The sequence below is a fragment of the Leptodactylus fuscus genome, chromosome 11, assembly GCF_031893055.1.
Source record: "Leptodactylus fuscus isolate aLepFus1 chromosome 11, aLepFus1.hap2, whole genome shotgun sequence".
Taxonomy (NCBI): domain Eukaryota; kingdom Metazoa; phylum Chordata; class Amphibia; order Anura; family Leptodactylidae; genus Leptodactylus; species Leptodactylus fuscus.
In genome coordinates, this window is record NC_134275.1 from 16,899,618 (window position 1) to 16,923,086 (window position 23,469).

The following is a 23,469-nucleotide window of genomic DNA, read 5'->3' on the forward strand; positions in this document are numbered from 1 at the left end:
CTATTAGTCAAAATCTTAAAGTCCAGTTGAACACCAGCAGTATGGAGAGGGTTAATAATGCACAAAACGGGTAGAGACTTGTTCAGCTATACAAATGAGTTTACTGAGCAGGGTCACCACAAAGGAATAGGACGCTTCCTAAATTTCCCACCTCCAATGAAGGGATGAATGTGTCCTAGACTATACCATGGGTACTCCGGTGCCACTAGCAGGGATGGCGCTTTAGACGGTGCGGTTCTTGCTGGTGGCAGCACAGCGGAAGAGAAAACAGACTCTAAGCTTCACACCAGAGAAATAAGTTCTTACTGAAGTGACAGAAAAAAGGGGTCCAGACAAAGAAGATGTTGTATGTAGGACACGCTGAGTCTGCTACGTCCACCGCTGAACAAGTGTGCCCTTGTTTACCTCCGCCAAAAAAAGACGTTTTGAGCCGGCAGGGTTACTGAGGGAGTTGCTGACTCTTCATTCACTACAGGCCCAGATGTGCCCGGACATGAGGACTGCTCTGCCCTAGGTCTGCCCACTTACTACATGTCGCCCGGATCTGAAGGGCACTGAAAGTGCAATCTAGTTTATTAAATCGAAGAGTTCTGTATATCTTTCTCTTCTTCCCTCTTACTAAAACTCAGATCAAAACCTCATCTTTCTGCCATCCCACCTTGGCTCCACTCTTTCCCCGGTCTGTAACGTTTCTTAAACTTGCTCTTCCCTAAACTTGGAATCAACAAAAATGCTTGTGCATCTCCTCATCTTCATCATCATATTGACAACAGCTTCTCGGTGGTCTCCCATCTACCACCTGCCAATCCACTCTCATTACTACTGCCCAGTCAATCCACCTTCTTTGCTCCTCCACCCTGTGCCAATCCCTTCACCAGCTATGTACTGTATTGCTCAGTGAATCCAGATTATAATACTAAGGCTGGGGTGAAGCAGTCGGTCGCTGACAGTACTGTCCAGTGCTATCACGGTCTCATACTTGGGATGGGAGATGTTCTCCAGCATGGAGGTCACCATGGACAATGTCCTTCTGTCACCCACCACCTGTACTGGGTCCAGGGGGCTCCCCAGGACAGAGCTGCCCCTTCTAACCAGCCTGTCATGTCTATTCCTATCCCTGGCTGCTATACTACTCCCCCAGCAGGCCACTCTGAAGAATATGGCTGATGCTCCCACAGAGTTCTAGGATCTCTTAGTGTCCGTCCTTAATTTTCTTTCCAGCTAACCCGACACAGATGTGACCATAGTGTAACAATAACATATAGTTCCAGGCCGTCCACAAAATCTCCCTTCATGTGCCTCTAAACTAATCTCCAACCATAACAAGACAACATTCTCTGCTCTCGTCTTATCTGCTCCTCTTGTATTGTCCCTAAAATATCTCCTGCACCTCTCCTATGCTTAGGAACTTTATTGCCCCAACACCTCAGACTGTCCGACATCATTGAAACCATCGAAAGCAACTTAAAACCCTACAACCTACAGTAACACTGCTGCCAATAAAGTCCCATAAGTAGTTTGTACCCTCACTTATTGTCTCGTATCGCCCTCCCTTGTAGATTGTTAGCTCACTAGGGCAGGGTCCTTACTCTCTCTCTGTAACAGTTTGTTCATTTTTTTTTTTTCTACTATATATGTAAACCAGATGAAATGTGTATGGCGTCACAAAACTGCCTGCAGGATTCTTCTAACCTATGACCTTCGACCAGGGGAGCATTTGTTCCTGCAAGGATTTTCAGATTAGTATCTAGTGTGTATGCATGGTCATGGTCATTGAGTAATACTAAGACTGTGGCAAATACAATTTGTATTCGGTTTACTCCTTTCTCCTTTGTAGGTTCAGTATGGTGTTTGCTATGCAGGCGGCTAGATGCAGAACTACGATTGTACTTAATATGTTTATGGCGATAATGTTTAAAGAAGTTGGTTCTTTATTTTATTGCAGACTAGCATGTGCCCGCGGGTTGTTGGCGATGGCGAACCGCGCACATCTGCTGTATGGGGGGGGGGGGGTGACTATCCGCCGTGCTCAAAGACGGATCTCCCTTGCCCCTGCGTACCTTTTTGCCCCCTTCTGCCCTTTCTCCCTGCATCTACCGTGGGCCCCGGAGCACTCTCCCTCCCCCCGCGAACCCCCATCCCGTGGTGGCCCCCTGAACCGTACTCTGGGGCCCCCTCCCGCGCACCACCGTATATGCATGCCCCAGTAATCCCTTGGACAGCCTACTGTCCTGGTTTTCATTGTGCTGCGGGGCCGGGTACCGTCTTTGTAGCTCCTAAAGTGTGGGCCACGCAGCAGCCTCCCATGGACACCCTTGGCCCTGTAATGGCTTGTTTGTTGGCCCCCACTTCTAAATTCTAGTGTTACTTGTCGCCGGCCAGGGCCCCTGCACACATTTGCCCAGAGCTGCAGCCTATAGTCTGGCGTGGTGCTTACCCGGCCGATACAAGCGAGTCCCGCGGTGCTGCCCAGGCCCCCTGTACACCCTAGTCTGTGGGCACGGCTGTGGGCCGTCGTCCCGGGACTGTGGAGACTGGTGGGGTACTTACCCAGGTGGCGAGTGCTGGTGTGGACCCTGCAGATTTTCTCTGCATTTCCACGTGGCTGCATGCTGTGCGTAACACTTGCTCCCGTTGATGGTGTCGGTGGGCCCCGCAGAGCCAGGTGGTTTGGCTGCGGCACGCCACTGCAGCGAGCATCTGCCATGTTGGCCGGCATAAAACGCTCACCGCCGCTCACGGCCAGACAGCTTTCTCACCCATTCAAATGAATGGATGAGAGAGTCCTGCAGGTTTCCATCTCCTGCCTCTGTTTTGTGCAGGAAACGGAAACCTGCAGAACGGACACCGGGCGCAGATGTGAACGAGCCCTTACCCTGTTTATTTTGTTGCATCTCCTTCAATAAAACGAGTTTAAAAAAAAAAATAAATCAGAGCCTATCATGAGAAAACAACTAGAAAAATGCAGGATTTACCGTATATACTCGAGTCTATACAGTAAGTCAATGACCAAGCGCAGTGTTATGCACCCAACATGTTCTGAAGTCACGTGAAACAACAGTATACTGTACACGATATTGTGTATTCTAGCAGGGAATCTTTGTTCTCACTTGTGCTGAATACGGCAGATTCCACAAGTGTGTATATATTATTATATTATGCCGTAGACACTGTTGTGGGTTACTGTTGTGATAGGTTGACGGCTCAGGAAATAGTTTGCGACTGTGTTGGGGCTACAGAGAGTTAATGTTTCGGATGTAGCAGAGGGAACCTGAATTTCCACCCTGGCCTGTCGCAGATCTCTCACGAGGTGTTACTGGAAAATCCAAATGTATTGTTCCTGCCGAAGACTGTTATAGACATAGTAACACCAGCTCGTGTGGAAAATTGAAGGTTTATCAAGGTTTAACTTTTTGTACATTAAAAAAAAAGCAAAAATCCCACTATGGTGTAAGTAGGATGAGAGGGAAATTAGCAATTCCTTCCTGATCCGGTAAATGGTGATTGTGGACTTTCCGTTCGCCCCTTGGGCCAGTGTAATGACAAAACCCCATAAACACATTAATTCTAGTTTATTTCCTTTATGATGATAGATGCGAATAAATACAATGAGGGGAATTCTAAAGTGCAGATTGTAGAGACCGAGCGATAGTGAGCACCACCTATATAGCTACGTCTCGTGCTCCGAGTATGCGCGATGTTATTTCAGGGGAGAGTTGATCGCAAATGAGGATTGGGTAACCAAAAAATGCGGCGTAGTGGCCTGCCAGTATGTCTCGTCATGTCTATGCACATTAAATATATAAGATACTAGCAGGAGGACCCGGCTTTGCACGGGTATATTACATTTTATGTTTGTGTAGTGGCCCCATAAGAATTGTCCAATTTTGCACTGGTGTATTTTGTATGTGGTTTGTGTGTATGTCCATAAGCGTCACGTGATTGTGTGTATCTCATTTTGAATATCCGTGAAAAACCTGTGATCAGTTGTTATGGATACCTGGAGTAAAGCTGTATCCTAATCCTTCCCCATGTAGTACTGTGTTTAGACGCAAGTATCTGATCCTTGTTGGTGTGGTATTGTGTGCAGATGCACATATCTAATCCTCTAGCGTGTGGTACTGTGTGCAGATGTGTGTATCTAATCCTCCCCCATGTGGCATTGTGTGATGAGGCGTGTATCTAATCCTCCGGTAAGTGAAACTGTGTGCAGACGTGCATATCTAATCTTACGGCATGTGGTACTATGTGCAGATGCGCGTATCTAATCCTCTGGCATGTGGTACTGTGTGCAGACAGGTGTATCTAATCCTCTGGCGTGAGGTACTGTGTGCAGATGCACGTATCTAATCCTCCCCCGTGTGGTACTGTATACTGAGATGCGTATCTAATTATCTGGCATGTGGTACTGTGTTCAGACGCACGTATCTAATCCTCCCCTGTGTGCTATTGTGTGAAGAGGCGCGTATCTAATCCTATGGCGCGTGGAACTGTGTGTAGACACGCGTATCTAATCCTACAGCATGTGGAACTGTAAGCAGACGCGCGTATCTAATCCTACGGCATGTGGTACTGTGTGCAGACGTGCTTATCTAATCCTCTGGTGTGTGGAACTGTGTGCAGATGCGCGTATCTAATCCTCCCCTGTGTGGTATTGTGTGATGAGGTGCGTATCTAATCCTACGGCGAGTGGTACTGTGTGCAGATGCGTGTATCTAATCCTATGGCGTGTACAACTGTGTGAAGATGTGCGTATCTAATCGTCTGACATGTGGAACTGTAAGCAGATGTGCGTATCTAATCCTACGGCATGTGGAACTGTGTGCAGATGCGCGTATCTAATCCTCTTGCGTGTGGTACTGTGTGTTGAGACGCGTATCTAATTCTCTGGCTTGTGGTACTGTATGCAGATACATGTATCTAATCCTTCCCTGTGTGGTATTGTGTGAAGACTCGCATATCTAATCCTACAGCGTGTGGAACTGTGTGTATATGTGCGTATCTAATCCTTTGGCGTGTGGTACTGTGTGCAGATGCGCGTATCTAATTCTTCCCTGTGTGGTACTGTGTGCTGAGACGCATATCTAATTCTCTGGCTTGTGGTACTGTGTGCAGAGGCATGTATCTAATCCTCCAAAGTGTGGTACTGTGTTCAGATGCACGTATCTAATCCTCCCCTGTGTGCTATTGTGTGAAGAGGTGCGTATCTAATCCTATGGCGTGTGGAACTGTGTGTAGACGCGCGTATCTAATCCTACAGCATGTGGTACTGTATGCAGACGCGTGTATCTAATCCTATGGCGTGTACAACTGTGTGAAGATGTGCGTATCTAATCGTCTGACATGTGGAACTGTAAGCAGATGTGCGTATCTAATCCTACGGCATGTGGTACTGTGTGCAGATGCGCGTATCTAATCCTCTTGCGTGTGGTACTGTGTGCAGAGGCATGCATCTAATCCTCCAAAGTGTGGTACTGTATGCAGATACACGTATCTAATCCTTCCCTGTGTGGTATTGTGTGAAGAGTCGCATATCTAATCCTACAGTGTGTGGAACTGTGTGTAGACGTGCGTATCTAATCCTTTGGCGTGTGGTACTGTGTGCAGATGCGCGTATCTAATTCTTCCCTGTGTGGTACTGTGTGCTGAGACGCATATCTAATTCTCTGGCTTGTGGTACTGTGTGCAGAGGCATGTATCTAATCCTACGGCGTGTGGAACTGTGTGTAGACACGTGTATCTAATCCTACGGCATGTGGTACTGTGTGCAGACGCGTGTATCTAATCCTCTGGCGTGAGGTACTGTGTGCAGATGCGCGTATCTTATCCTCTGGCATGTGGTACTGTGTGCAGATGCGCATATCTAATCCTCCCCTGTGTGGAACTGTGTGCAGATGCGCGTATCTAATCCTCCCCCGTGTGGTACTGTGTGCTGAGACGTGTATGTAATTCTCTGGCTTGTGGTACTGTGTGAAGAGGCATGTATCTAATCCTCCAAAGTGTGGTACTGTGTGCAGACACACGTATCTAATCCTCCCCTGTGTGGTATTGTGTGAAGAGGCGTGTGTCTAATCCTACAGCATGTGGAACTGTGTGTAGATGCACGTGTCTAATCCTACGGCATGTGGTACTGTGTGCAGATGTGCATATCTTATGCTCTGGTGTGTGGAACTGTGTGCAGATGCGTGTATCCAATCCTTCGGCATGTGGTACTGTGTGCAGATGCATGTATCCAATCCCCCGGCGTGTGGTACTTTGTGCAGACGTGTGTATCTAATCCTTCGGCATGTGGAACTGTGTGCAGAAGCGCGTATTTAATCCTCTGGTTTGTGGGACTGTGTGCAGACCCGTGTATCTAATCCTTTGGTGTGTGATACTGTGTGCTGATCTGTGTATCTAATCCTCTGATGCGTGTATCTCAGTTTGGATATCAGTGTTGTATTGTGCATGTGGAGTGACCCTGTGTATTGCAGTTGGAATATGAGTGAAAGTCTTGCAGGTTTGTATTGGCTAAGGGGGGCATTGTGTTTGAAATGCTGTATCTCAGCAACGGTACGTCCGAGCGAGTTGGAGTCTCGTCTTAAACCTTCCCGGATACCTGAAGTATCTCTGTACCAAATTTGGTGAAGATCGGTCCAGTCGTTTGGTTCGCATTAGAGAACAGACAGACAGACAGACAGACAGAAATTCATTTTTATAATATAGGGAGATGTTTGTTTGTTTTTTCATTTCTGAAATACTGAGATTCTAGGAGTAAGATACCAATCTTGCCGGGGTGTTTCACGTCATTTTATGTCCCCCGCAGAGGCTTAAAATGGAAAAAAATGATATATACTTACCTCTGTGTTTGGCCAAGGATTTTGAGGATAGTCTCTGTTTGGGTCCTTGGTGTTCCTGAATAGAGATGAGCGAGTAGTATTCGATCGAGTAGGTATTCGCTAGAATACTACGGTATTCTAAATACTTGTACTCGATCGAGTACCACTCGCTATTCGAATGGGAAAATTCGATGCAGAACCAGCATTGATTGGCCGAATGCTATACAGTCAGCCAATCAACGCTGGTTCTTCTCCTACCTTTAGAAGTCTTCTCCGTGCAGCGTCCCCGCGGCATCTTCCGGCTCTGAATTCACTCTGCCAGGCATCGGGCCTGGGCAGAGCCGACTGCGCATGCCCGCGCTACAAGAAAATGGCCGCTTTGACTGATTTTCTTGTAGTGTGGGCATACGCAGTCGGCTCTGCCCAGGTCCAGTGCCTGGCAGAGTGAATTCAGAGCCGGAAGATGCCGCGGGGACGCTGCGCGGAGAAGACTTCTTGGAGAATCCAGCCCGACCCTCACTCGTGGACTTGGTAAGTATAATTTGATCGAACATTGCCTACCCCTGAAACGAGCATTTTCCCCCCATAGACTATAATAGGATTCGATATGTGATTCGAGTAGTCGAATATTGCAGGGCTACTTGAAACGAATATCGAATATCGAACATTTTACTGTTCGCTCATCTCTATTCCTGAATTTTCGGCCTACATGGGAACCATACAGCCAATCGGTGATTGAGATGGTCTGTTGAAACGGAGGACCGCTACTCAACCAGTGATTGGCCGATACCCTCATAGGTGGGCAGAGTGTCACCAAAGACCGGGAACCTGAACCATAGGCTCTCTGCTGCCGCCCGGCCGAACACAGTCCAGTGTTTGTTTTGTTATTTTAAAATTCTGGGAACGCTCCTTTAAGAAAAAATTCAGGTGCGACTTTCTTACTGTCTGGTTTTCTGACTGCAACATGATCTCAGGGAAGATGAGGGCTGGTCGTGTTAAATTTTAGAAGACATACCTGCTTGGCCGTGCTGAACCCAGGCAGACTAGATACAGAAGTATTTGGGATTTGACCTTTTACCTTCCACAGCTGCGACTTCTGTTGTTTCGTAATAAGATTCACTTTAATAAGTAATAAGATGACTCTTTAGTCTTGGCAATTTATTACTGGGCATTGGTATTGCTGTAATGTAATGTAAGAAATAATAGAGTATACACCATATATATATATATATATATATATATATATATATATATATATATATATATATATATAAACATTCCCATTGTTTCTAATCCACAGCCCTATATTAATAATATCTCTTTCATAATAAGGCCGAATGTCGTCAAATATCAGCAGTTCTGACAAATCCCTGGAATGTTTCTCTCATTGAGGTCTTATGACTGAATTTATGGGTTTGGGAAGCCCCAACGTGTTCCCTTTCTTCTACTTGGGACTTGGCACAGCTTTCCGTACAAACCCTAAATGAAAACCAGGTTTCCTATCTCTCAGTTCATAGCTGTCCTTAGTGGTGTAACTAAAGTCTTGTGGGCCCCGGTGCAATCTTTTGTCCGGGGCCCCCTATCGCATCCCTACAGTGAATTCTTGATAGTGATGGTTACGGGTACTAAGGAGTTTCATCCACCTTAGTGTGGTTAGGGTCATCTATGGGTCTCCTTGGCTTATGGGCCAGATGGAAGCTGCAATCTCAATACTGATGCCAGTGCTTATGGGCCCCCTAAGGCTCCTGGGCCCCGGTGCGACTGCACTGTTACACCCCTGGTCCTTAGGGACTTTACTTTCTCCTCTGCCTAGTGATGATTCCCGCGTTTCACATTGTGTTGCGGCCGATTGTCAGGGAAAGTGTCCTAAAATCCTGCATGAGACATCTGAGCACAGCCTTGAACCACCCACACTTCTCCGAGGAGACTGTGAGCTGCAAACGTGCCCCTTGATCGATCGAGCGAGCCTGCATCCTAGCATGTGCTCTCCATATGTACAGAGCCGGCAGCATTCCAGCTTGGATGGGCGTTGTGTTTGTGTCCTGGAGTTTGTGGTAGTACAAATCCCCTCCGCTGTGCTGAGAACAAGCGCTTATTATTCAACCCTTATCAAGATTTCCCTAAAGTGAAGATGGTGTCGTGATAAGGTTTTTATACTAATCTGTTCCTTGGAATGTGACGTTTGCTACTTTCTGTTTTTTCCATTGGGGCCTTGCACAAGTAAAGAAGCAATGTGGCTGCGTAATATTAATAATAGCGTAGTAACTAATAACTATTCCTCGGGTGACATCACTAGAAACTTCTGAAGACTGGCCTTTAGTGTAAAGTGGTTTGACACTGGTGACCCTGCCCTAATATATAGGTGTATCACCTAAGTATCAGGTGCCTCAAGTATTCTGTATTAAATGAATGGCTCATGCACACAACTTTATTATAGCTTTACACAATTTATGAGCTTTCTGGTACACCTACCTTTCTACAGCTGAACTACTACTGTTTCCACCATCTAATAGATCTGTCCCTGATATATCCATTGCAGTCTCAGGCCTTACTATAACTCCTAGGCAGTATGGCCGCTGCCCCAGGGTTATGTTTGACAAAGAATTTTCCTTCACACCCCCCCCCCATATCCAATCACTCGAATGCTCGTGTCCTCTACACTTCAAACACATCTCCAGAATACGCCCTTTCCTTACCACGGAAACATTAAAGACCCTTATTGTGGCCCTGATTCACTCTCACCTTGACTACTGTAACTCCTTGGTCTTCCCCTCACTAAACTCTCCCCTCTACAATCTATTCTGAACACAGCGGCCAGGCTCATCTATCAGGCTACAGCGATGCCTCGGGTCTGTGCCAGTCACTACATTGGCTGCCTATTCATTACAGAATACAATATAAAGTTATCACCTTCATCCACAAGGCTCTCCATAATGCCACACCTCCATACATTTCCTCCCTCATCTCCCACCCCAACCCTTAATGACCTAAGACTTACATCTTCTATTATCAGAACCTCCCACGCTCGTATACAAGACTTCTCCCGAGCTGCACCACTTCTCTGGAATGCTCTACCCCGGACAATCAGATTAACTCCCAATTTCTACAGTTTCAAGTACCAACTAAAGACGCATCTTTTCAGACAGGCCTATCACAATTCCTAATGCAAACCCTAAAATGAACCCTCCTCCGTTCACGCAACCCCATTACCCCACAGGATATGATATTGTATCGGACTGTAACTTTATATGTCCAGGGACCATCTGCACATTAAATCACACTGACTGGTGACGGCTCATACAGCTTTCTATATGTAATGAAAGTAACCTCTGTCACAAAAATGTCTGGGCCACTCTATAAGCAATGCTACCTCCAGTGCCGCCCCTGCTACCGCTTGTGTCATGACTGCAGCCAAAAACTATCTGTATATTTGTCCTATACGTTGCACAGGCTATAGGAAGCATGGCCAGACTGATGTATGACTACCATCAGTTCAATAAGCATCATAGGGAGGTAGAGGATTTTAAGACGTTACATCTGACTCTACAGAGCTTCTGTATTTTGGTCAGCCGAAGGTAATGGTGACCACCAACTGTCTAGTTTGACTTGTTCAGGCATGGGCGAATCCCTAGACTTGAATGCGCCTAGTTACACTTCTCCAAAATAATGCACAATGGTAAGAAGATATCACTTAGATACTTAGATGAATGTCCTCAAGCTCGCACTGGATCTAACGCCTTAGACGGTGACGCCATCTCCAGTGGTTTCTGATTTACATGGATACAATATTTCAGGGGAGAAGTCTGTCTTGTGCTCTTCTTGCACTGTCTAGGAAGCCGTTCCTTATTTAGATATGTAAAATTTGTATGAATGCTCCAATTCATCTCTCTCCCTGTCCATTGCTCAAAGAAGCCTTTCATTGCTGGGCCGAGGACATAGCTAAGGGGTCGTCCCCCATGTAGGGGAGGCACGGTTCTCATATTGAGTTCTTCTGCGGCACAGTAGGAGGACTTGCTACCCCTTCAGCCTAAACACCCTGTGTATGTAGTAAAGGCACATGTAACCCTTTCTCTGCTTACAGAATCTCGAAACTTCTCTGTCCTTTCCTTTTAATACTAGGAACATCTTATTGTAGATACAGGTCTTACCCTGAAGCCCCACGTTGCGGAAACGCAGCTGTTTTTGTTGCAGATTTTGCTGCGGGGATGGGGAACAGCTTCCTATAGTCATAGGGCCGGTTCACACTTGCGCCCGCTTTCGGTTTTCCGTCTTCTGCTGAGAGAAACTGGACAGGAGACGGAAACCCGGCAGTCAGTTTTCAAACCCATTCACTTGAATGGGTTTGCAAAGTGACCGCCCGGGAGCGTCTTCTGTCTCTCCGTAGCAGTTTTTTTCTCTCTAGCTATTTTTTTTAGCCATAAGGAGAAAAAAAAGCGACATGACTTATCTTCAGGCGGATTCTGCCTTGAAAAACCTATCAAACTCAATGGGAGGTGTAAAAACAAGCATTTTTTAAAGGGAAGTTTCCAGGTCCGTACAGTGTGCTGGAGCAAAAAACCTTGATGAAAAATGCAACAAAAAACTCATGTAAAAGGAAAAAAACCCGTCAAAGAACCATTTCCTAATTCCTGAAGCAGCCTACAAAAACTTAGGCTGGGTTCACATGGGTTTTTTTTTTTTTAGCTGGATTTTGACGCGGAATCTGCGTCAGAATCCGGCTCAAAAAACCGCCTCCTTTCTTCAGGTGGATTGGGCAGCTGAATCAGCCATGGATGTCCGCCTCGCGACACTCCCTCCCGACTAGGCCCATTCATTTAGGCCTAATCCGGTGCGGAATGCTGCGACTTGATGTCGGTGCACTGTATTAGCATCCAGTCGTGGCTAGTCATTTTTTGGGGAAGGGCTTTGGAACTGGGCATTGTGTTTATGAAAACTGTGTTGTAGTTCTAGGAGTCAGAATTTCCCTCCGTGATGTCACATAATTGCATTATACACTTTGCACATACTGTCATATTGTTACGTGGGCGTTCTGCCATGAAGACAATAAGCAACCAAATATCTGTTCTTTCTGCTCCAGGCAGTTCTGTGACACCTGTCATACCGCACATTGGAAGGGAACTTCATGTTACTGTGACTTAGATACAGCAGTGTAAACAGACGGCAAGTTCTCAATGCAAATGTCCCCTTAATGAGTCCTCCATTTGTCTGACCCTTGTCTGTATACACCTTAGCCCTCCTGTATCTCCTGAGTACACCACATCTCTAGGAATCTCTTATGCTGTCTCCATACTTGGTTTTATTTCATCCATAGTCTTACGCATTTCAATATTTCAGTGGTCATCATAAAAAAAAAATATATATAAAAAGGAGACACTGCGCGCCAATATGGTGTAGTATTGTAAACCAATCCGTAGGGTAAGGCAAGCTAAATTGGCCTCTTACCTTTTGGTGTTGTGATGAGTCGAAAAGTGGTTTTAAAGAGGCTGGCAGCAGATTGTTCCCCTTGCGCTAACCGGAGTTGCGCAAACGTCACATACAATGGGATCCCTCAAGGTTCCGGACCAATCGGGTAAGGAGGAATGGGATGGAACGCGCACAAACCAGAAAATCCTCACGGAATGTCCAACACCTTTATTTAATGCTAATCACAACGCGTTTCGGGCCAGGGCTCGTAGCCGAACTCATCTGATGCGGAAACAACACTTCCACCTCAGATGAGTTAGGCTACGAGCCGGCTATTATTTCCCTGGCCCGAAACGCGTTGTGATTAGCATTAAATAAAGTTGTTGGAAATTCCGTGAGGATCTTCTGGTTTGTGCACGCTCCACCCCATTCCTCCTTACCCGATTGGTCCGAAACCTTGAGGCATCCCATTATTAGTGGTCATCATGTCAGGTTTTCCTTGGAAACCGATATAATAGAATTTACTATTGACCGTATTGTATATTTAATAGCCGCGGCAATCCTAGTACACCGTATATACTTGTATTTTTCAGGCTACTCCAGTGCAATCCAGAAATTTTCTCAAACGTTGCAGAGTTTCCAGTTTGACTTCATCGGTGACACCATGACAGATGATGAGTTAAATATCGGTAAGGAAAAAAACAATTTTATTTCTGGAGTATTTCTTGTTATTGGCTAAAATCTGTTCCGTCGTGCTTATCCCAATATTGCAGCCCCTCAACTATCTGCTCCGTGAGAGTCCTGGCTGTTGGACACCAACCAACTTTCTATTGATAGCATAGCATGTCAGGCTTATAACCCTGGAATTGCAAAGGTGTCTGTTCATCCCTCTCATGATAAAGAAGAGTAACCATATTTCCTTATTTGTTGGGATGGACATCAGTATAATTTTGGGGTTAACAGCAGATGTTTCAGTGCTGGTCCCTCTGTACCTGAGCCAAACAGTGACTCACCCTCCGAGATCAGCTGCAGCGCTGCTCACTCCCTACAAGAGGCCCTGCCTGGGTGCACATAGTGGGGTCCTCCCTAGAAAGTGCAGATCATAGACACAATCTTGAGATATTAAGCTGAACTGGACAAGGTAACATGTAAAGTTGAACAAACTTCTTTTATTCAACGCTGTAGGACAGTCACAGAAATTTCTGCAATATACGTATACAGAGCATAATAACTTTAGTAACATACTCTATGTAAAAATTTGTCACATGAGCATTGATCATAAGAAAGGGTAGTATCTGTTCAACTAGATGTTACACCAAACTGTTCTCACCAGTTTCACTCCTGATGCTTACCAGTTCCCTGCTGGTCTCTACTTGCTGGTCCTGTCTCGTCCATTCGGAAACATGGACTGACAATGGTGGGTCATTGTTATAGCCAGTGACTAATTGGGGACTACAGGACATGAAACTGTAAGATACATTGGGGAAAAGGGGGGCCCACAAATTTAGCCAGTATTGGGCTCTAAAATTCCTAATGGCAGAATAGAATAAAATGCAGAGTCAGTGCTAAAAGGCAGACTAAGAGGAAGATTACAGCGGCATAAGAGGCAGAATACAGGTAGGGACTTTCATATGTGACTAAGTACGGTAGACAATGGTCTTTGGCTAGGGTTGAGCCGATCTTGAGATTTCAGGATCGTTTTTAAAATCAGATTTCCGATCATTTTCCATTCGATCCCGATCCCAATGCAAGTCAATGGGATTTTTTTTAATAATCGAAGATCGGATTTTAAAAACGATCCTATTCACTACCCAGCATGGAGTCTAAAAATTGAACAATGTAATTGTTAGACTCCACGCTGTGTAGTGATTAAAAAAAAATCCTCTGGCCACTTTGTCCCCACTGGTGTCCACTTACCTGCACAGAAGCGCTGCCACTGGTCCGGTCCCCACTGTTCTCGCTCCTCTTCTCGCCTCGCTGCCCCCGCCTCCCAGGTTAGTATTACAGACCTAGGAAGAAGGCGGGGCTTGTGGCTTAGGAGAGTGTGGGCGGGTACAGGGCAGGGAGACATGAGTGCATCGGCTGTGTTCTGGCTGCAGCCATTCATGCCTATGGGACCTAGCTAACATTTGTTAGTTTTCCCACAAGGCTTGACCAGTTGCAAAGCATTGTGGGAAATAACCTCCGACTTTGATCCCGCCTAAAAAGATCAGGATCGGAATTCCGATTGTGAAATTTACTCGATCGGAGTCCGATCCCGATCGCTCAACCCTAATCTTTGGCAAAATTCTCATCCAAAACCGGGTCCCGCATTCAGAAAGCTTGGGAACCGCTGCTCTAATACTTAGTTGGATCGCTTTGTTTTCTGAGCTCCACTTATTAAAATGCTATAGTACATTCATAAGTTACGCTTTATTTCAGAACGCTCGGTTTTCTACTTTATTTGCTGACCGCGTACACAAAGAATCTACATTTTTGGGAGTGAGCAGATTTTAGAGAACATTCCCCGGAGGTTTCTATAGAAAGTTCCAGATGGTAGTCAGACCCTTACAAGAACCATATGCAGATGAATGACATAATCACAACATTCAGAATATCCCTCAGTAACAGAACAAGCGTGGAGGATACTGGTAATGAATAACCTCCTAATAACATACACGTCCTGCGTCATCTGACCAGAGAGCGTCACACAGTCGAGCACTATGGTGCAATACAGTTATCTGAGCCATGTTTTCTAACCAGGGCAGATTTATACACTGGGAGTATAAACTAGGTTATCTAAAGGGATCCTATCATTAAAACTTAATTTTTTTTCTGCCTACCACATAGGAATAGCCTTAAGAAAGGCTATTCTTCTCCTACCTTTAGATGTCTTCTTTGTGCCGCCGTTCCGTAGGAATTCTGGTTTTTGTCGGTATGCAAATGAGTTCTCTCGCAGCACTGGGGGCAGGCCCCAGCGCTCAAACAGCACTGGGGGCGTCCCCAATGCTGTGAGAGAAATCTCCAGTGCCGCCTCCATCTTCTTCAGGAATGGGTCTTCTTCCGGCGGTGGCTTCAAACTTATAGGCCTAGGGCAAAGCCGACTGCGCATTCCTCCCTGCCACAAGAAAATGGCTGCTTACAGTACTGTGTAAGCGGTCATTTTCTTGTGGCCAGCAGGCATCCGCAGTCAGCTGCCCGAGGCCTAGAAGTTTGAAGCCACCGACGGAAGAAGTTGCAAAGAATACCCATTCCTGAAGAAGATGGAGGTGGCACTGGAGATTTCTCTCGCAGCATTGGAGGACGCCCCCAGTGCTGTTTGAGCGCTGAGGACCGCCCCCAGTGCTGTGAGAGAACTCTTTTGCATACCGACGAAAACTTGGATTTCTACGGAACAGCGGCGCGGAGAAGACATCTAAAGGTAGGAGAAGAATAGCCTTTCTTAAGGCTATTCCGACGTGGTAGGCAGAAAAAAATTGAGTTTTAATGATAGGATGACAGAAAGCAGAGATTTTGAGACAGAAGATTTATCGTAGAACATTCTATGAACAGCAATATTTCTTTGCTCACACCGTCACGTCATACATGGCCATATTAAGTCCATCGGAGCTTGACCAGGAGATAGATTCTGTACATGTAGAAAGATGGCGGATGTTTTATTAGTTATGGTGTAATATATTCATGCAGTTATTTTCTTTTGTTCATTTAATCTCACAGCCGAGTCCTTTAAGGAGTTTGCTGACCTGTTACAGGAGGTGGAGGATGAGAAGATGATGATGGTAAGACGTCTTCTGTACTGTATGTACATTTCTAGGGTCGTCACCGTGTTTCTAAATGTGCCTACATAAGAACATATCTGATGTGTCCCTGTAAAGTCAGAAGGGGTGTGTATTATCAGCGTACTGTATAGAACTCCTCTATTAAAGTGGTAGAGTCGTAGTGCGGGCATGTTTGATGTCTTTGTAAGTGACATAATGGGGTGTACATGACAGAAGCAAGCTGATTTATTTATAACCAAGTGCACGGTCTGGGTTTTATTAGTCTTATTCCTTGTACGTGTATGGCAGTACTTGCAGAGCACAATGCGAGATGCTTTCTTTGCAGCCTACAAGCACAGTATGTACAGTCATTCCTCCTTTTAAGTGCTATAACGCTGAACATCCTCCCACACTCCTTTCACCGTTTACACAGTGGGAACAATGATCATATTCTCCCAAAAATATAATAACCTCTTCTTTATACTGTGTATATAAAATATTACTTTGTGTAAAAACTGTCACTCACTTGGATCCCACCTTCACCCGGTGTTCATGTTGGCTGGCTCTAAGTATACAATATATATATCTGATCTGTGGGGTGCCAATATCTAGTACCCCAACCCCTCGAAGAGAGACTGCAGCATTCAGCATGCCTATGGGCTGAATACAGTAGATTATGGAGGGGCCTCTTCCTGGGTGTCACACCTTCACCGATCAAATAGGAATCACCTACACTATGTTTACATCTTCCCTCTGTCCATTAAAAATTCCATACAAATTAGAGAGGTTTCTTGTAGGGAAATGCCCGACCCCATGTTGAAAGCCTTAACTGACCCATTCTAGTCAAAGGTATCCATCATATTGGGCATCTAGTACTTTCGTTGTTCTGTTCTCATGACAAAATAATGGAAATAACTAATGCAGATGTTAACAGAGCCGAAGCCGCGTTGCTGCAGATAGTCTATGTGATAAGGGCAGTACATGTGACAAGCCCGGCCTGTCAGTCTTTCGCTTCGATTGCAGCCTATGGCGGGTAGACTGCAATTGAAGCGCCTGTTTTATGCAATACACTGCATAGTGCCTCTATTGCAGGCTACACAGCGTAGGCTGCAATAGAAGCGAAAGACTGACAGGCCGGGGAGCCAGCGCAAGGCTCCCGGCTGTAATAGCAACATGACGCCGGCCCCAGAGAATCCTCCGGGTGCCGGCGTGGAGAGGGGACATGGCTGCACCCACGCACCGACGTAGGAAATGTGTTCAGGGTGAATGTGGTTGATCCCTGGGGACACCGTCCGGGACACCGACCTGGGGCAACCCCCCATCCCCCCACCCATCACCCTGTATCCACTGCACTGACCAGTTATGTGGTGTGTCGGGTGCACCAGCCGCCGGCATGTGCACTCCTCTTTAGCCGTCCGCAAAGTGACAGTGTGTAGGTGGCCTGGGATAGCTGTGGTGCCAGGACCATGTGGGCTGCCGCCAACTTCCTCACCGTTTCCCTGCTCAATCGGTACACCCACATTTAGCCCCCAACATATGGTGCCACAGCCCTGGCTGCATAGGCCACCCACACCCTGCCATGCACCAATAGGAGGTGCGTGGACAGACCAGCGCTGGCGGAATTCCAGCTGCTACAGCAGAGCCGGAGGGTTCATTGGAGGGTCACGGTGGCGATTTGGGGTGAGTGACCCACATCTAAAGTAGCCTATCCTTCCTTCCTGGGGTGTGTGCGTGCGTTCAATAAAATCCATTCAGCCGTTTGGCTGTGATTGAGGAACAAACATCCAAACTTTCACCTTTATAATATTAGTAGGATAATTGGCTGTAAGTAGTTACTGTATAATTAAGATTCTGAAGAGCTTCTCCTACTAAAACACCATAAATAATGGACACGACTATGTCTGCTGGAATCGTGCTCCCGCACTGGGATAGTGCCTGCTGTTCCTGTATATTCCAGACAATTATTCTAGTAAACCCGAAACCTCAAACCCTCTTCACCTTCTTCTTCTGTGTTGTTTTTTCCGTGCACTGACTATTTCTCTGTTTTTCCACCGCAGCTTCAGAATGCAGATGAACTCCTGATCAAACCCCTGGAGGGTTTCCGCAAGGATCAAATTGGGCTCACTAAGGTACTTCCACATCCTGCCCGTGGGTTGCAAAAAGCTTGTCCTGAGAAAATCTGTGTCCACAAGGACTATAAATGGTGTTTCCTCTGCTTTAATCTAGGCCACATCTTCTATAACAATACGTCTTACAGGAACATAAAGGATCAAAAATAGAAACTAAGATGACACACATGGTGTGTGTCTCCAGGTCATACAAAAATTACTACATACACACTTGTGCACATGACTTTTCTAGTAGTAGAAGCCAGGTACGTCCTCTATCACTGATGTCCCCATACTCTTTCGGCATTCCCTGTCTTTCATATCTGAAATTCTGCGGTCATGAGTGCAATAGAGTATATAGCGGCATAGTTAGTGTGTGCTCACATATGTCCAGTGATACAGATTCCCTCTGGCATAGGTGTGCCGGATCTAAAAATGGTGACTGCATGGTTCTTTGGTGGGGCTTGTGTTACCCCAATTGAGGCTATAGTGTACAGGATAGCCGAATTGGCCCATTGTGTCTGGTTCAGGTTTAATACAGCTAGATAGATAGATAGATAGATAGATAGATAGATGACCAGGTGCAACACGGTGACTCAGTGGTTAGCGCTGCAACCTTGCAGCCCTGGGGTCCCAGGTTCGAATCTCGCCAGGAACATCATCTGCAAGGAGTTTGTATGTTCTCCCCATGTTTGTGTGGATTTCCTCCCATTCTACAAAGACATACTGATAGAAAAAAAATGTACATTGTGATCCCTATATGGGGCTCACAATCTACAAAAAAAAACCTAAAAAAAAAAAGATATATATGGCCCAGCCTAGGAGAGGGGGCTTCTTGACTGAGAGGTGTGGTTGGATGGGGAGAATTAATATTGGCCACCATGATGGCTAATTTGTGTTCCAGAACTGATCACTATTATGCTAGGTTCCCACTAACGTTCATCTCTTCGTTGTTCGAGTCCTCATGGGGACCTGTCCGCTAAAAAAGCAGTTACCCCTATACTATAATGGACAGTGCTTTTCTTTGCGACAATTTTAGACACAATCTAGATTCCCACCCAGATGTGAACCTAGTCTGAGCGGACTCTGCAAGAGTAAGACCCTGATTTTCACATTTGACTGGACTTGTGCTCGGTTTCGGACCTCATGCACATGACCGCAATGGTGGATAAAAGTACAGAGGCATACATCTCACTGGGCCCATACACATAGCGGTGGTTTTTCTGGTTGTGTCCGTCCACATTTGATGCTCGGACGGGTCAGTGAATTCCAAGGATGACACCTAGATACCAATCCAGGTATGGCCCGTGCCATTTTCACTGACCTGCAGACTGCACATGATCGTTTTTCTGAAGCCTAACTATGGCCGACCCTTCTCCCAATGGAGATCCCAATGTGTCCTGTAACTGAGCATGCTGTATAGTTGTGCAGCTACAAGCAGCATATTGTATTGTGTGTCACCCACCATATACCTTAGTGCAGCTCTGTAGTCCTACAGGGAGTCTTGTATATAGTCGGGCACTCCTGCTATATATAAAAGGTCTCCATATCCTCTTCTGGTTTTGGTTTCGTCAGAACCCGTATCCCGCTGCACGATGTGAACCTGGCCGTACGGCACATTACAGACCATCTTTAGTCTATTACTTTAGGATCCGCTGACCTTTGCCTAAAAAGATAGGATAATAAAATGACGCGGGAATTTATAAGACCTGCTTTTCACATAGTAAATGGCCACGCTGACAAGTAACCCCCAAAATGAACCGAAGATAATAATAATTGGATAAATTAGAAATGACAATCCTAAATCGATTGGCGTTTTGTCTGAATTTTGCAGTATAAAGAACATTTTCTTGCAAGGTGGCCTCTGCGGAGTTTGCACTAAAGCCAGAACTGGATGTGCTACTTTGTGTGTGAGCGTAAAGCGTTGTCTCCTTATTAGGACTGTACTGGGGGAGGGGGCCACATGTTATAGTGAGGGGATGGATCCTCTCAGGCCATCTGGAGGCCGCCAGAACGAGTGAATTGGGAATAGGCATCAGCCAACAAAACCCTGGAAACTGTACAGATCCCGATCCCACCTCCTTCGTCGTAACCCATTCATTCCCAAGCACACAGGCCAAGGCCGGGCCAACATGACTTCAGCTGCAACTTGCACTTTAAATCCTGGATTCAGGGAACACATTGTCATTTGGCTTTATACTTTATGGGATCAAAGACTCGGCATGTTATTCCATAAAGCTTCATTGCAATAGTGAACCTTCTGTGTTGCGAGAAATCCCATCGACAGAGGTTACTAAAGGTCCTCACGACATCTTAGCTCTGCTTTATGTACACACCTTGTAGGCAATGCTTGTTCCTACAAATGTATTCCTAGCAAAGTCTGGGAAATGTGAAGGCGTATCTATTGTGCGCCTCCTAGTGGACAAGGACTGTAGTCAAAACCGATCTGTGGAATTTAGTTTTTTTCTTTCCATATTTCTGTTTTGTATTATTTTTAATAACATTATTTTTTAAAAAATAATAATAAAAATATTATTATTAAATTTATTAATATATTATTTATTATTATTATTTATTATTTTTATTATTATTATTATTATTATTATGCACCACAACCAGAGTTCAGCTTTAATTTCCTCGATTGTATGGGTTTACTATAGAGTTGCAATGGATATATTGTTAAGTGTGTGGGCAAGGCAGATGGAAGAATAAAGCATCACTACCCCCTCCCCATCTGCCATTCATATTGGCCAGTACAGTCACGGTTGCATTAAGTGTAGCCCCTCTTTGTGACGTCGCACACTCACATCTGTTCCTGCATTTGTTTTTAGCTTAAATTTGTTTCAACCTCTTGTACTTGTTTCTTAAATTGTTATGAGGAATTAAAAGGGTAAGTAGCAGCCAGGGTCTGCTTGATCATCAGCAAGCTGGATCGCCTCTATAAAAGTAGTTTTGGCAGTTTGCTGGTCGGAAACATTCAGGCATAGGTCAAGTAGGAAAGAGATCAGCAATGATCTTACAGAAGCAATTGTTGCAGTCCATCATTCCGGGAAGGGATGCGAGTTTCCAAGTAATGTCCAAGCAACTTCACCCCAAAGTCAGATTGGGAAATGACCAGAGAAATTGCAAAAGAACCCAAGAGCTACATTTAAGACTCCACAGATGTCAGCATGGTAAATTGTTCATGTTTATGACAGCATCAATGCCAAGAGAAAGCTTAGGAGGAGAGCAGCTTAGGTTTGCAAAATTACATCTGCAATTACTACATTACATTTGCAAAATTACATACTAACAATGACCGCCTGGTACAGTGGGGTACAGGGCCCTGCCCACAAGGTCTTGCAGTCGATGAGGGAAGAGGGTCATGCAACATGATAGTGATCCCAAACAAATCCTCAGGCACATGCAGGTTTATGTACCGCACTGTCGGCTTTCCTGTTATGTGCCCCGGGAGAAGAGATATCTGTGCATTTACCGATAGCTCTTCACTGTCAGAAGAGTGTTCCTGACAATCTAGCTGGGAACGCTCCTCCTGATGGTACTGTGTGTAGTGCTATACCATCAGAGGGGGCGTACCTTACTGTCCAGCCATGACGCTGACAGTATAGCACTACACACAGTACTCTGACAGTGAAGAGATACCAGTAGCAGCACCGATAGCGCTTCACGGGGGCACATAGCAGGAAACCCAACATTGCACTGAATTCATATGTATAGAAAGCCGCATGTGCCCGAGGACATGTCCTCTTTAAGGTGTTGCAATAGCCCAGTCAAAGTCCAGACCTCTCTTGTAATGCTGTATTTGGACCGTAACAGAACTGTGCATAAACAAACGCCAAAAACTTTAATGAACTGAAGCAATGTTGTAAAGGCTGGGCCAAAATTCCTCCAGAACTGAGAGACTATTATAGAAAATAATTATTTAATTATTATTATTATTATTATTATTATTTAATTTATATTTAATTATTCCAAGGTATTGCCGCCACAGGTGGTTCTACAAGCGCTCGGTACATGGGGTGCACTTAGGTTTTCACTCCCAGCTTTTCCATGTTGCCTTCATTTTGTAGAATATAGAATGAAATCTGCAATCTGTTGTGGTGTTGATCATCTGAGGTTGCATTTACCTCATTTTTTTCCCTTCTAAGCACCATGTATGTAAAACCTGAGAATTAAACAAGGGTGTACTTTGTTTTTCCCATGACCTGTATAATTGTATGGCCTTGACTTTCTCTGCAAACACTATTAGCCAAAAGCAAATTAATAATCTATAGTCAAAACAGTGCAAATACCGGCGGCATGTCCCGTGTGTGACTGTCTCACTGCGTGCTTACACCCTGATTTATTGCTTGAATTGTGCAGTTCCTCCGTTGTTCCTCCTGGACATTACTCCATTGCTTGCCGGGAGGCCATGTGTGTATACGTTGAACTGTGAAGGGACACACCCTATTGACAAGAGGAAGACGCCCAGCTGCTTGCTTCTCTCTCGGTTTATATCTATGGCCCTTGGACAGTGACTCTCTTCTTACACTACATTTATCTAAGTATTCTTTGTGTCTTATCTTTCAGAGGTTTCTCTACAAGCTCACAAGTCACATTTGAGTATAAGACATGTTTCTTGTCCGTCAGCCATGAATACATTCCTGACGTCTGAGTAACATCGCTCGGTTTCATCAGCTCCTTATGAGCTTCGTACATATTATAATCCAACAATTTTTTTTCCAGTCGTGACTCAGAGAAAGTTATGTCACCGAGTCTAACGGCGAGATGAATAATACTGTGTGTAAGACAAGGCCGCGCCGTCACAGAGAGGCTTTGTCTCATCTGTATGGGATTGCCCCATTGGGGTGAAAAGGATGTATTCATAAGCAGGCGATGTGTCGCAGATATTTCTGGGATTGTCCCATTCGATTGAATGAGGGTTGTAGAAATAACTTATGTGTAATGGATAATTAGGAATTCCTACTACAAAATGCAAAATATTAATTATTATTATTATTATTATTATTATTATTATTATTGGGACTGTGTGCAGGTAAAGGGTTTCTGGGACAAATCTATGAAAAAGACAATAAGTACAAGTTAAACAATATCTGTTTGCATTCTAACAATACGTACATATTCCAAAAGTATACGTGCTACATATTATAACTTCACATTGCTGTCATTGCTCTTCTCCCTCTTCTGAGGCAGACAGAGACCCTTCCGTTTGCATTAACTATAATACATAGTCCAGTCTCTCATTAATGTGACCACCTGTCCAAATCCAGAATAACCACCTTTGGCAGAGCGGACCACTGCGAGACGTGCAGGAAGAGAGGGGATGTTGTGATGATGTCACTGGGATGTTGAGCCATGCCGACTCCAGTGCCGTGGCCAGCTGTGCTAGGTTACGCGGTAGAG

General features: G+C 45.3%; 1 protein-coding gene across 3 annotated transcripts in view; it reads left to right on the forward strand.

Moving 5' to 3' along the window:
* The window catches only part of OPHN1 (oligophrenin 1), a 78,746-nt gene that overhangs the window by 20,458 nt on the left and 34,819 nt on the right, over nucleotides 1–23,469 (forward strand). For all 3 annotated transcript variants that reach the window (XM_075258935.1, XM_075258936.1, XM_075258937.1), the window contains exons 3-5: nucleotides 12,815–12,910; nucleotides 15,918–15,979; nucleotides 18,016–18,087. In XM_075258935.1, coding sequence (XP_075115036.1) covers nucleotides 12,815–12,910; nucleotides 15,918–15,979; nucleotides 18,016–18,087 — 230 coding nt within the window. The remainder of the gene's footprint in view (nucleotides 1–12,814; nucleotides 12,911–15,917; nucleotides 15,980–18,015; nucleotides 18,088–23,469) is intronic.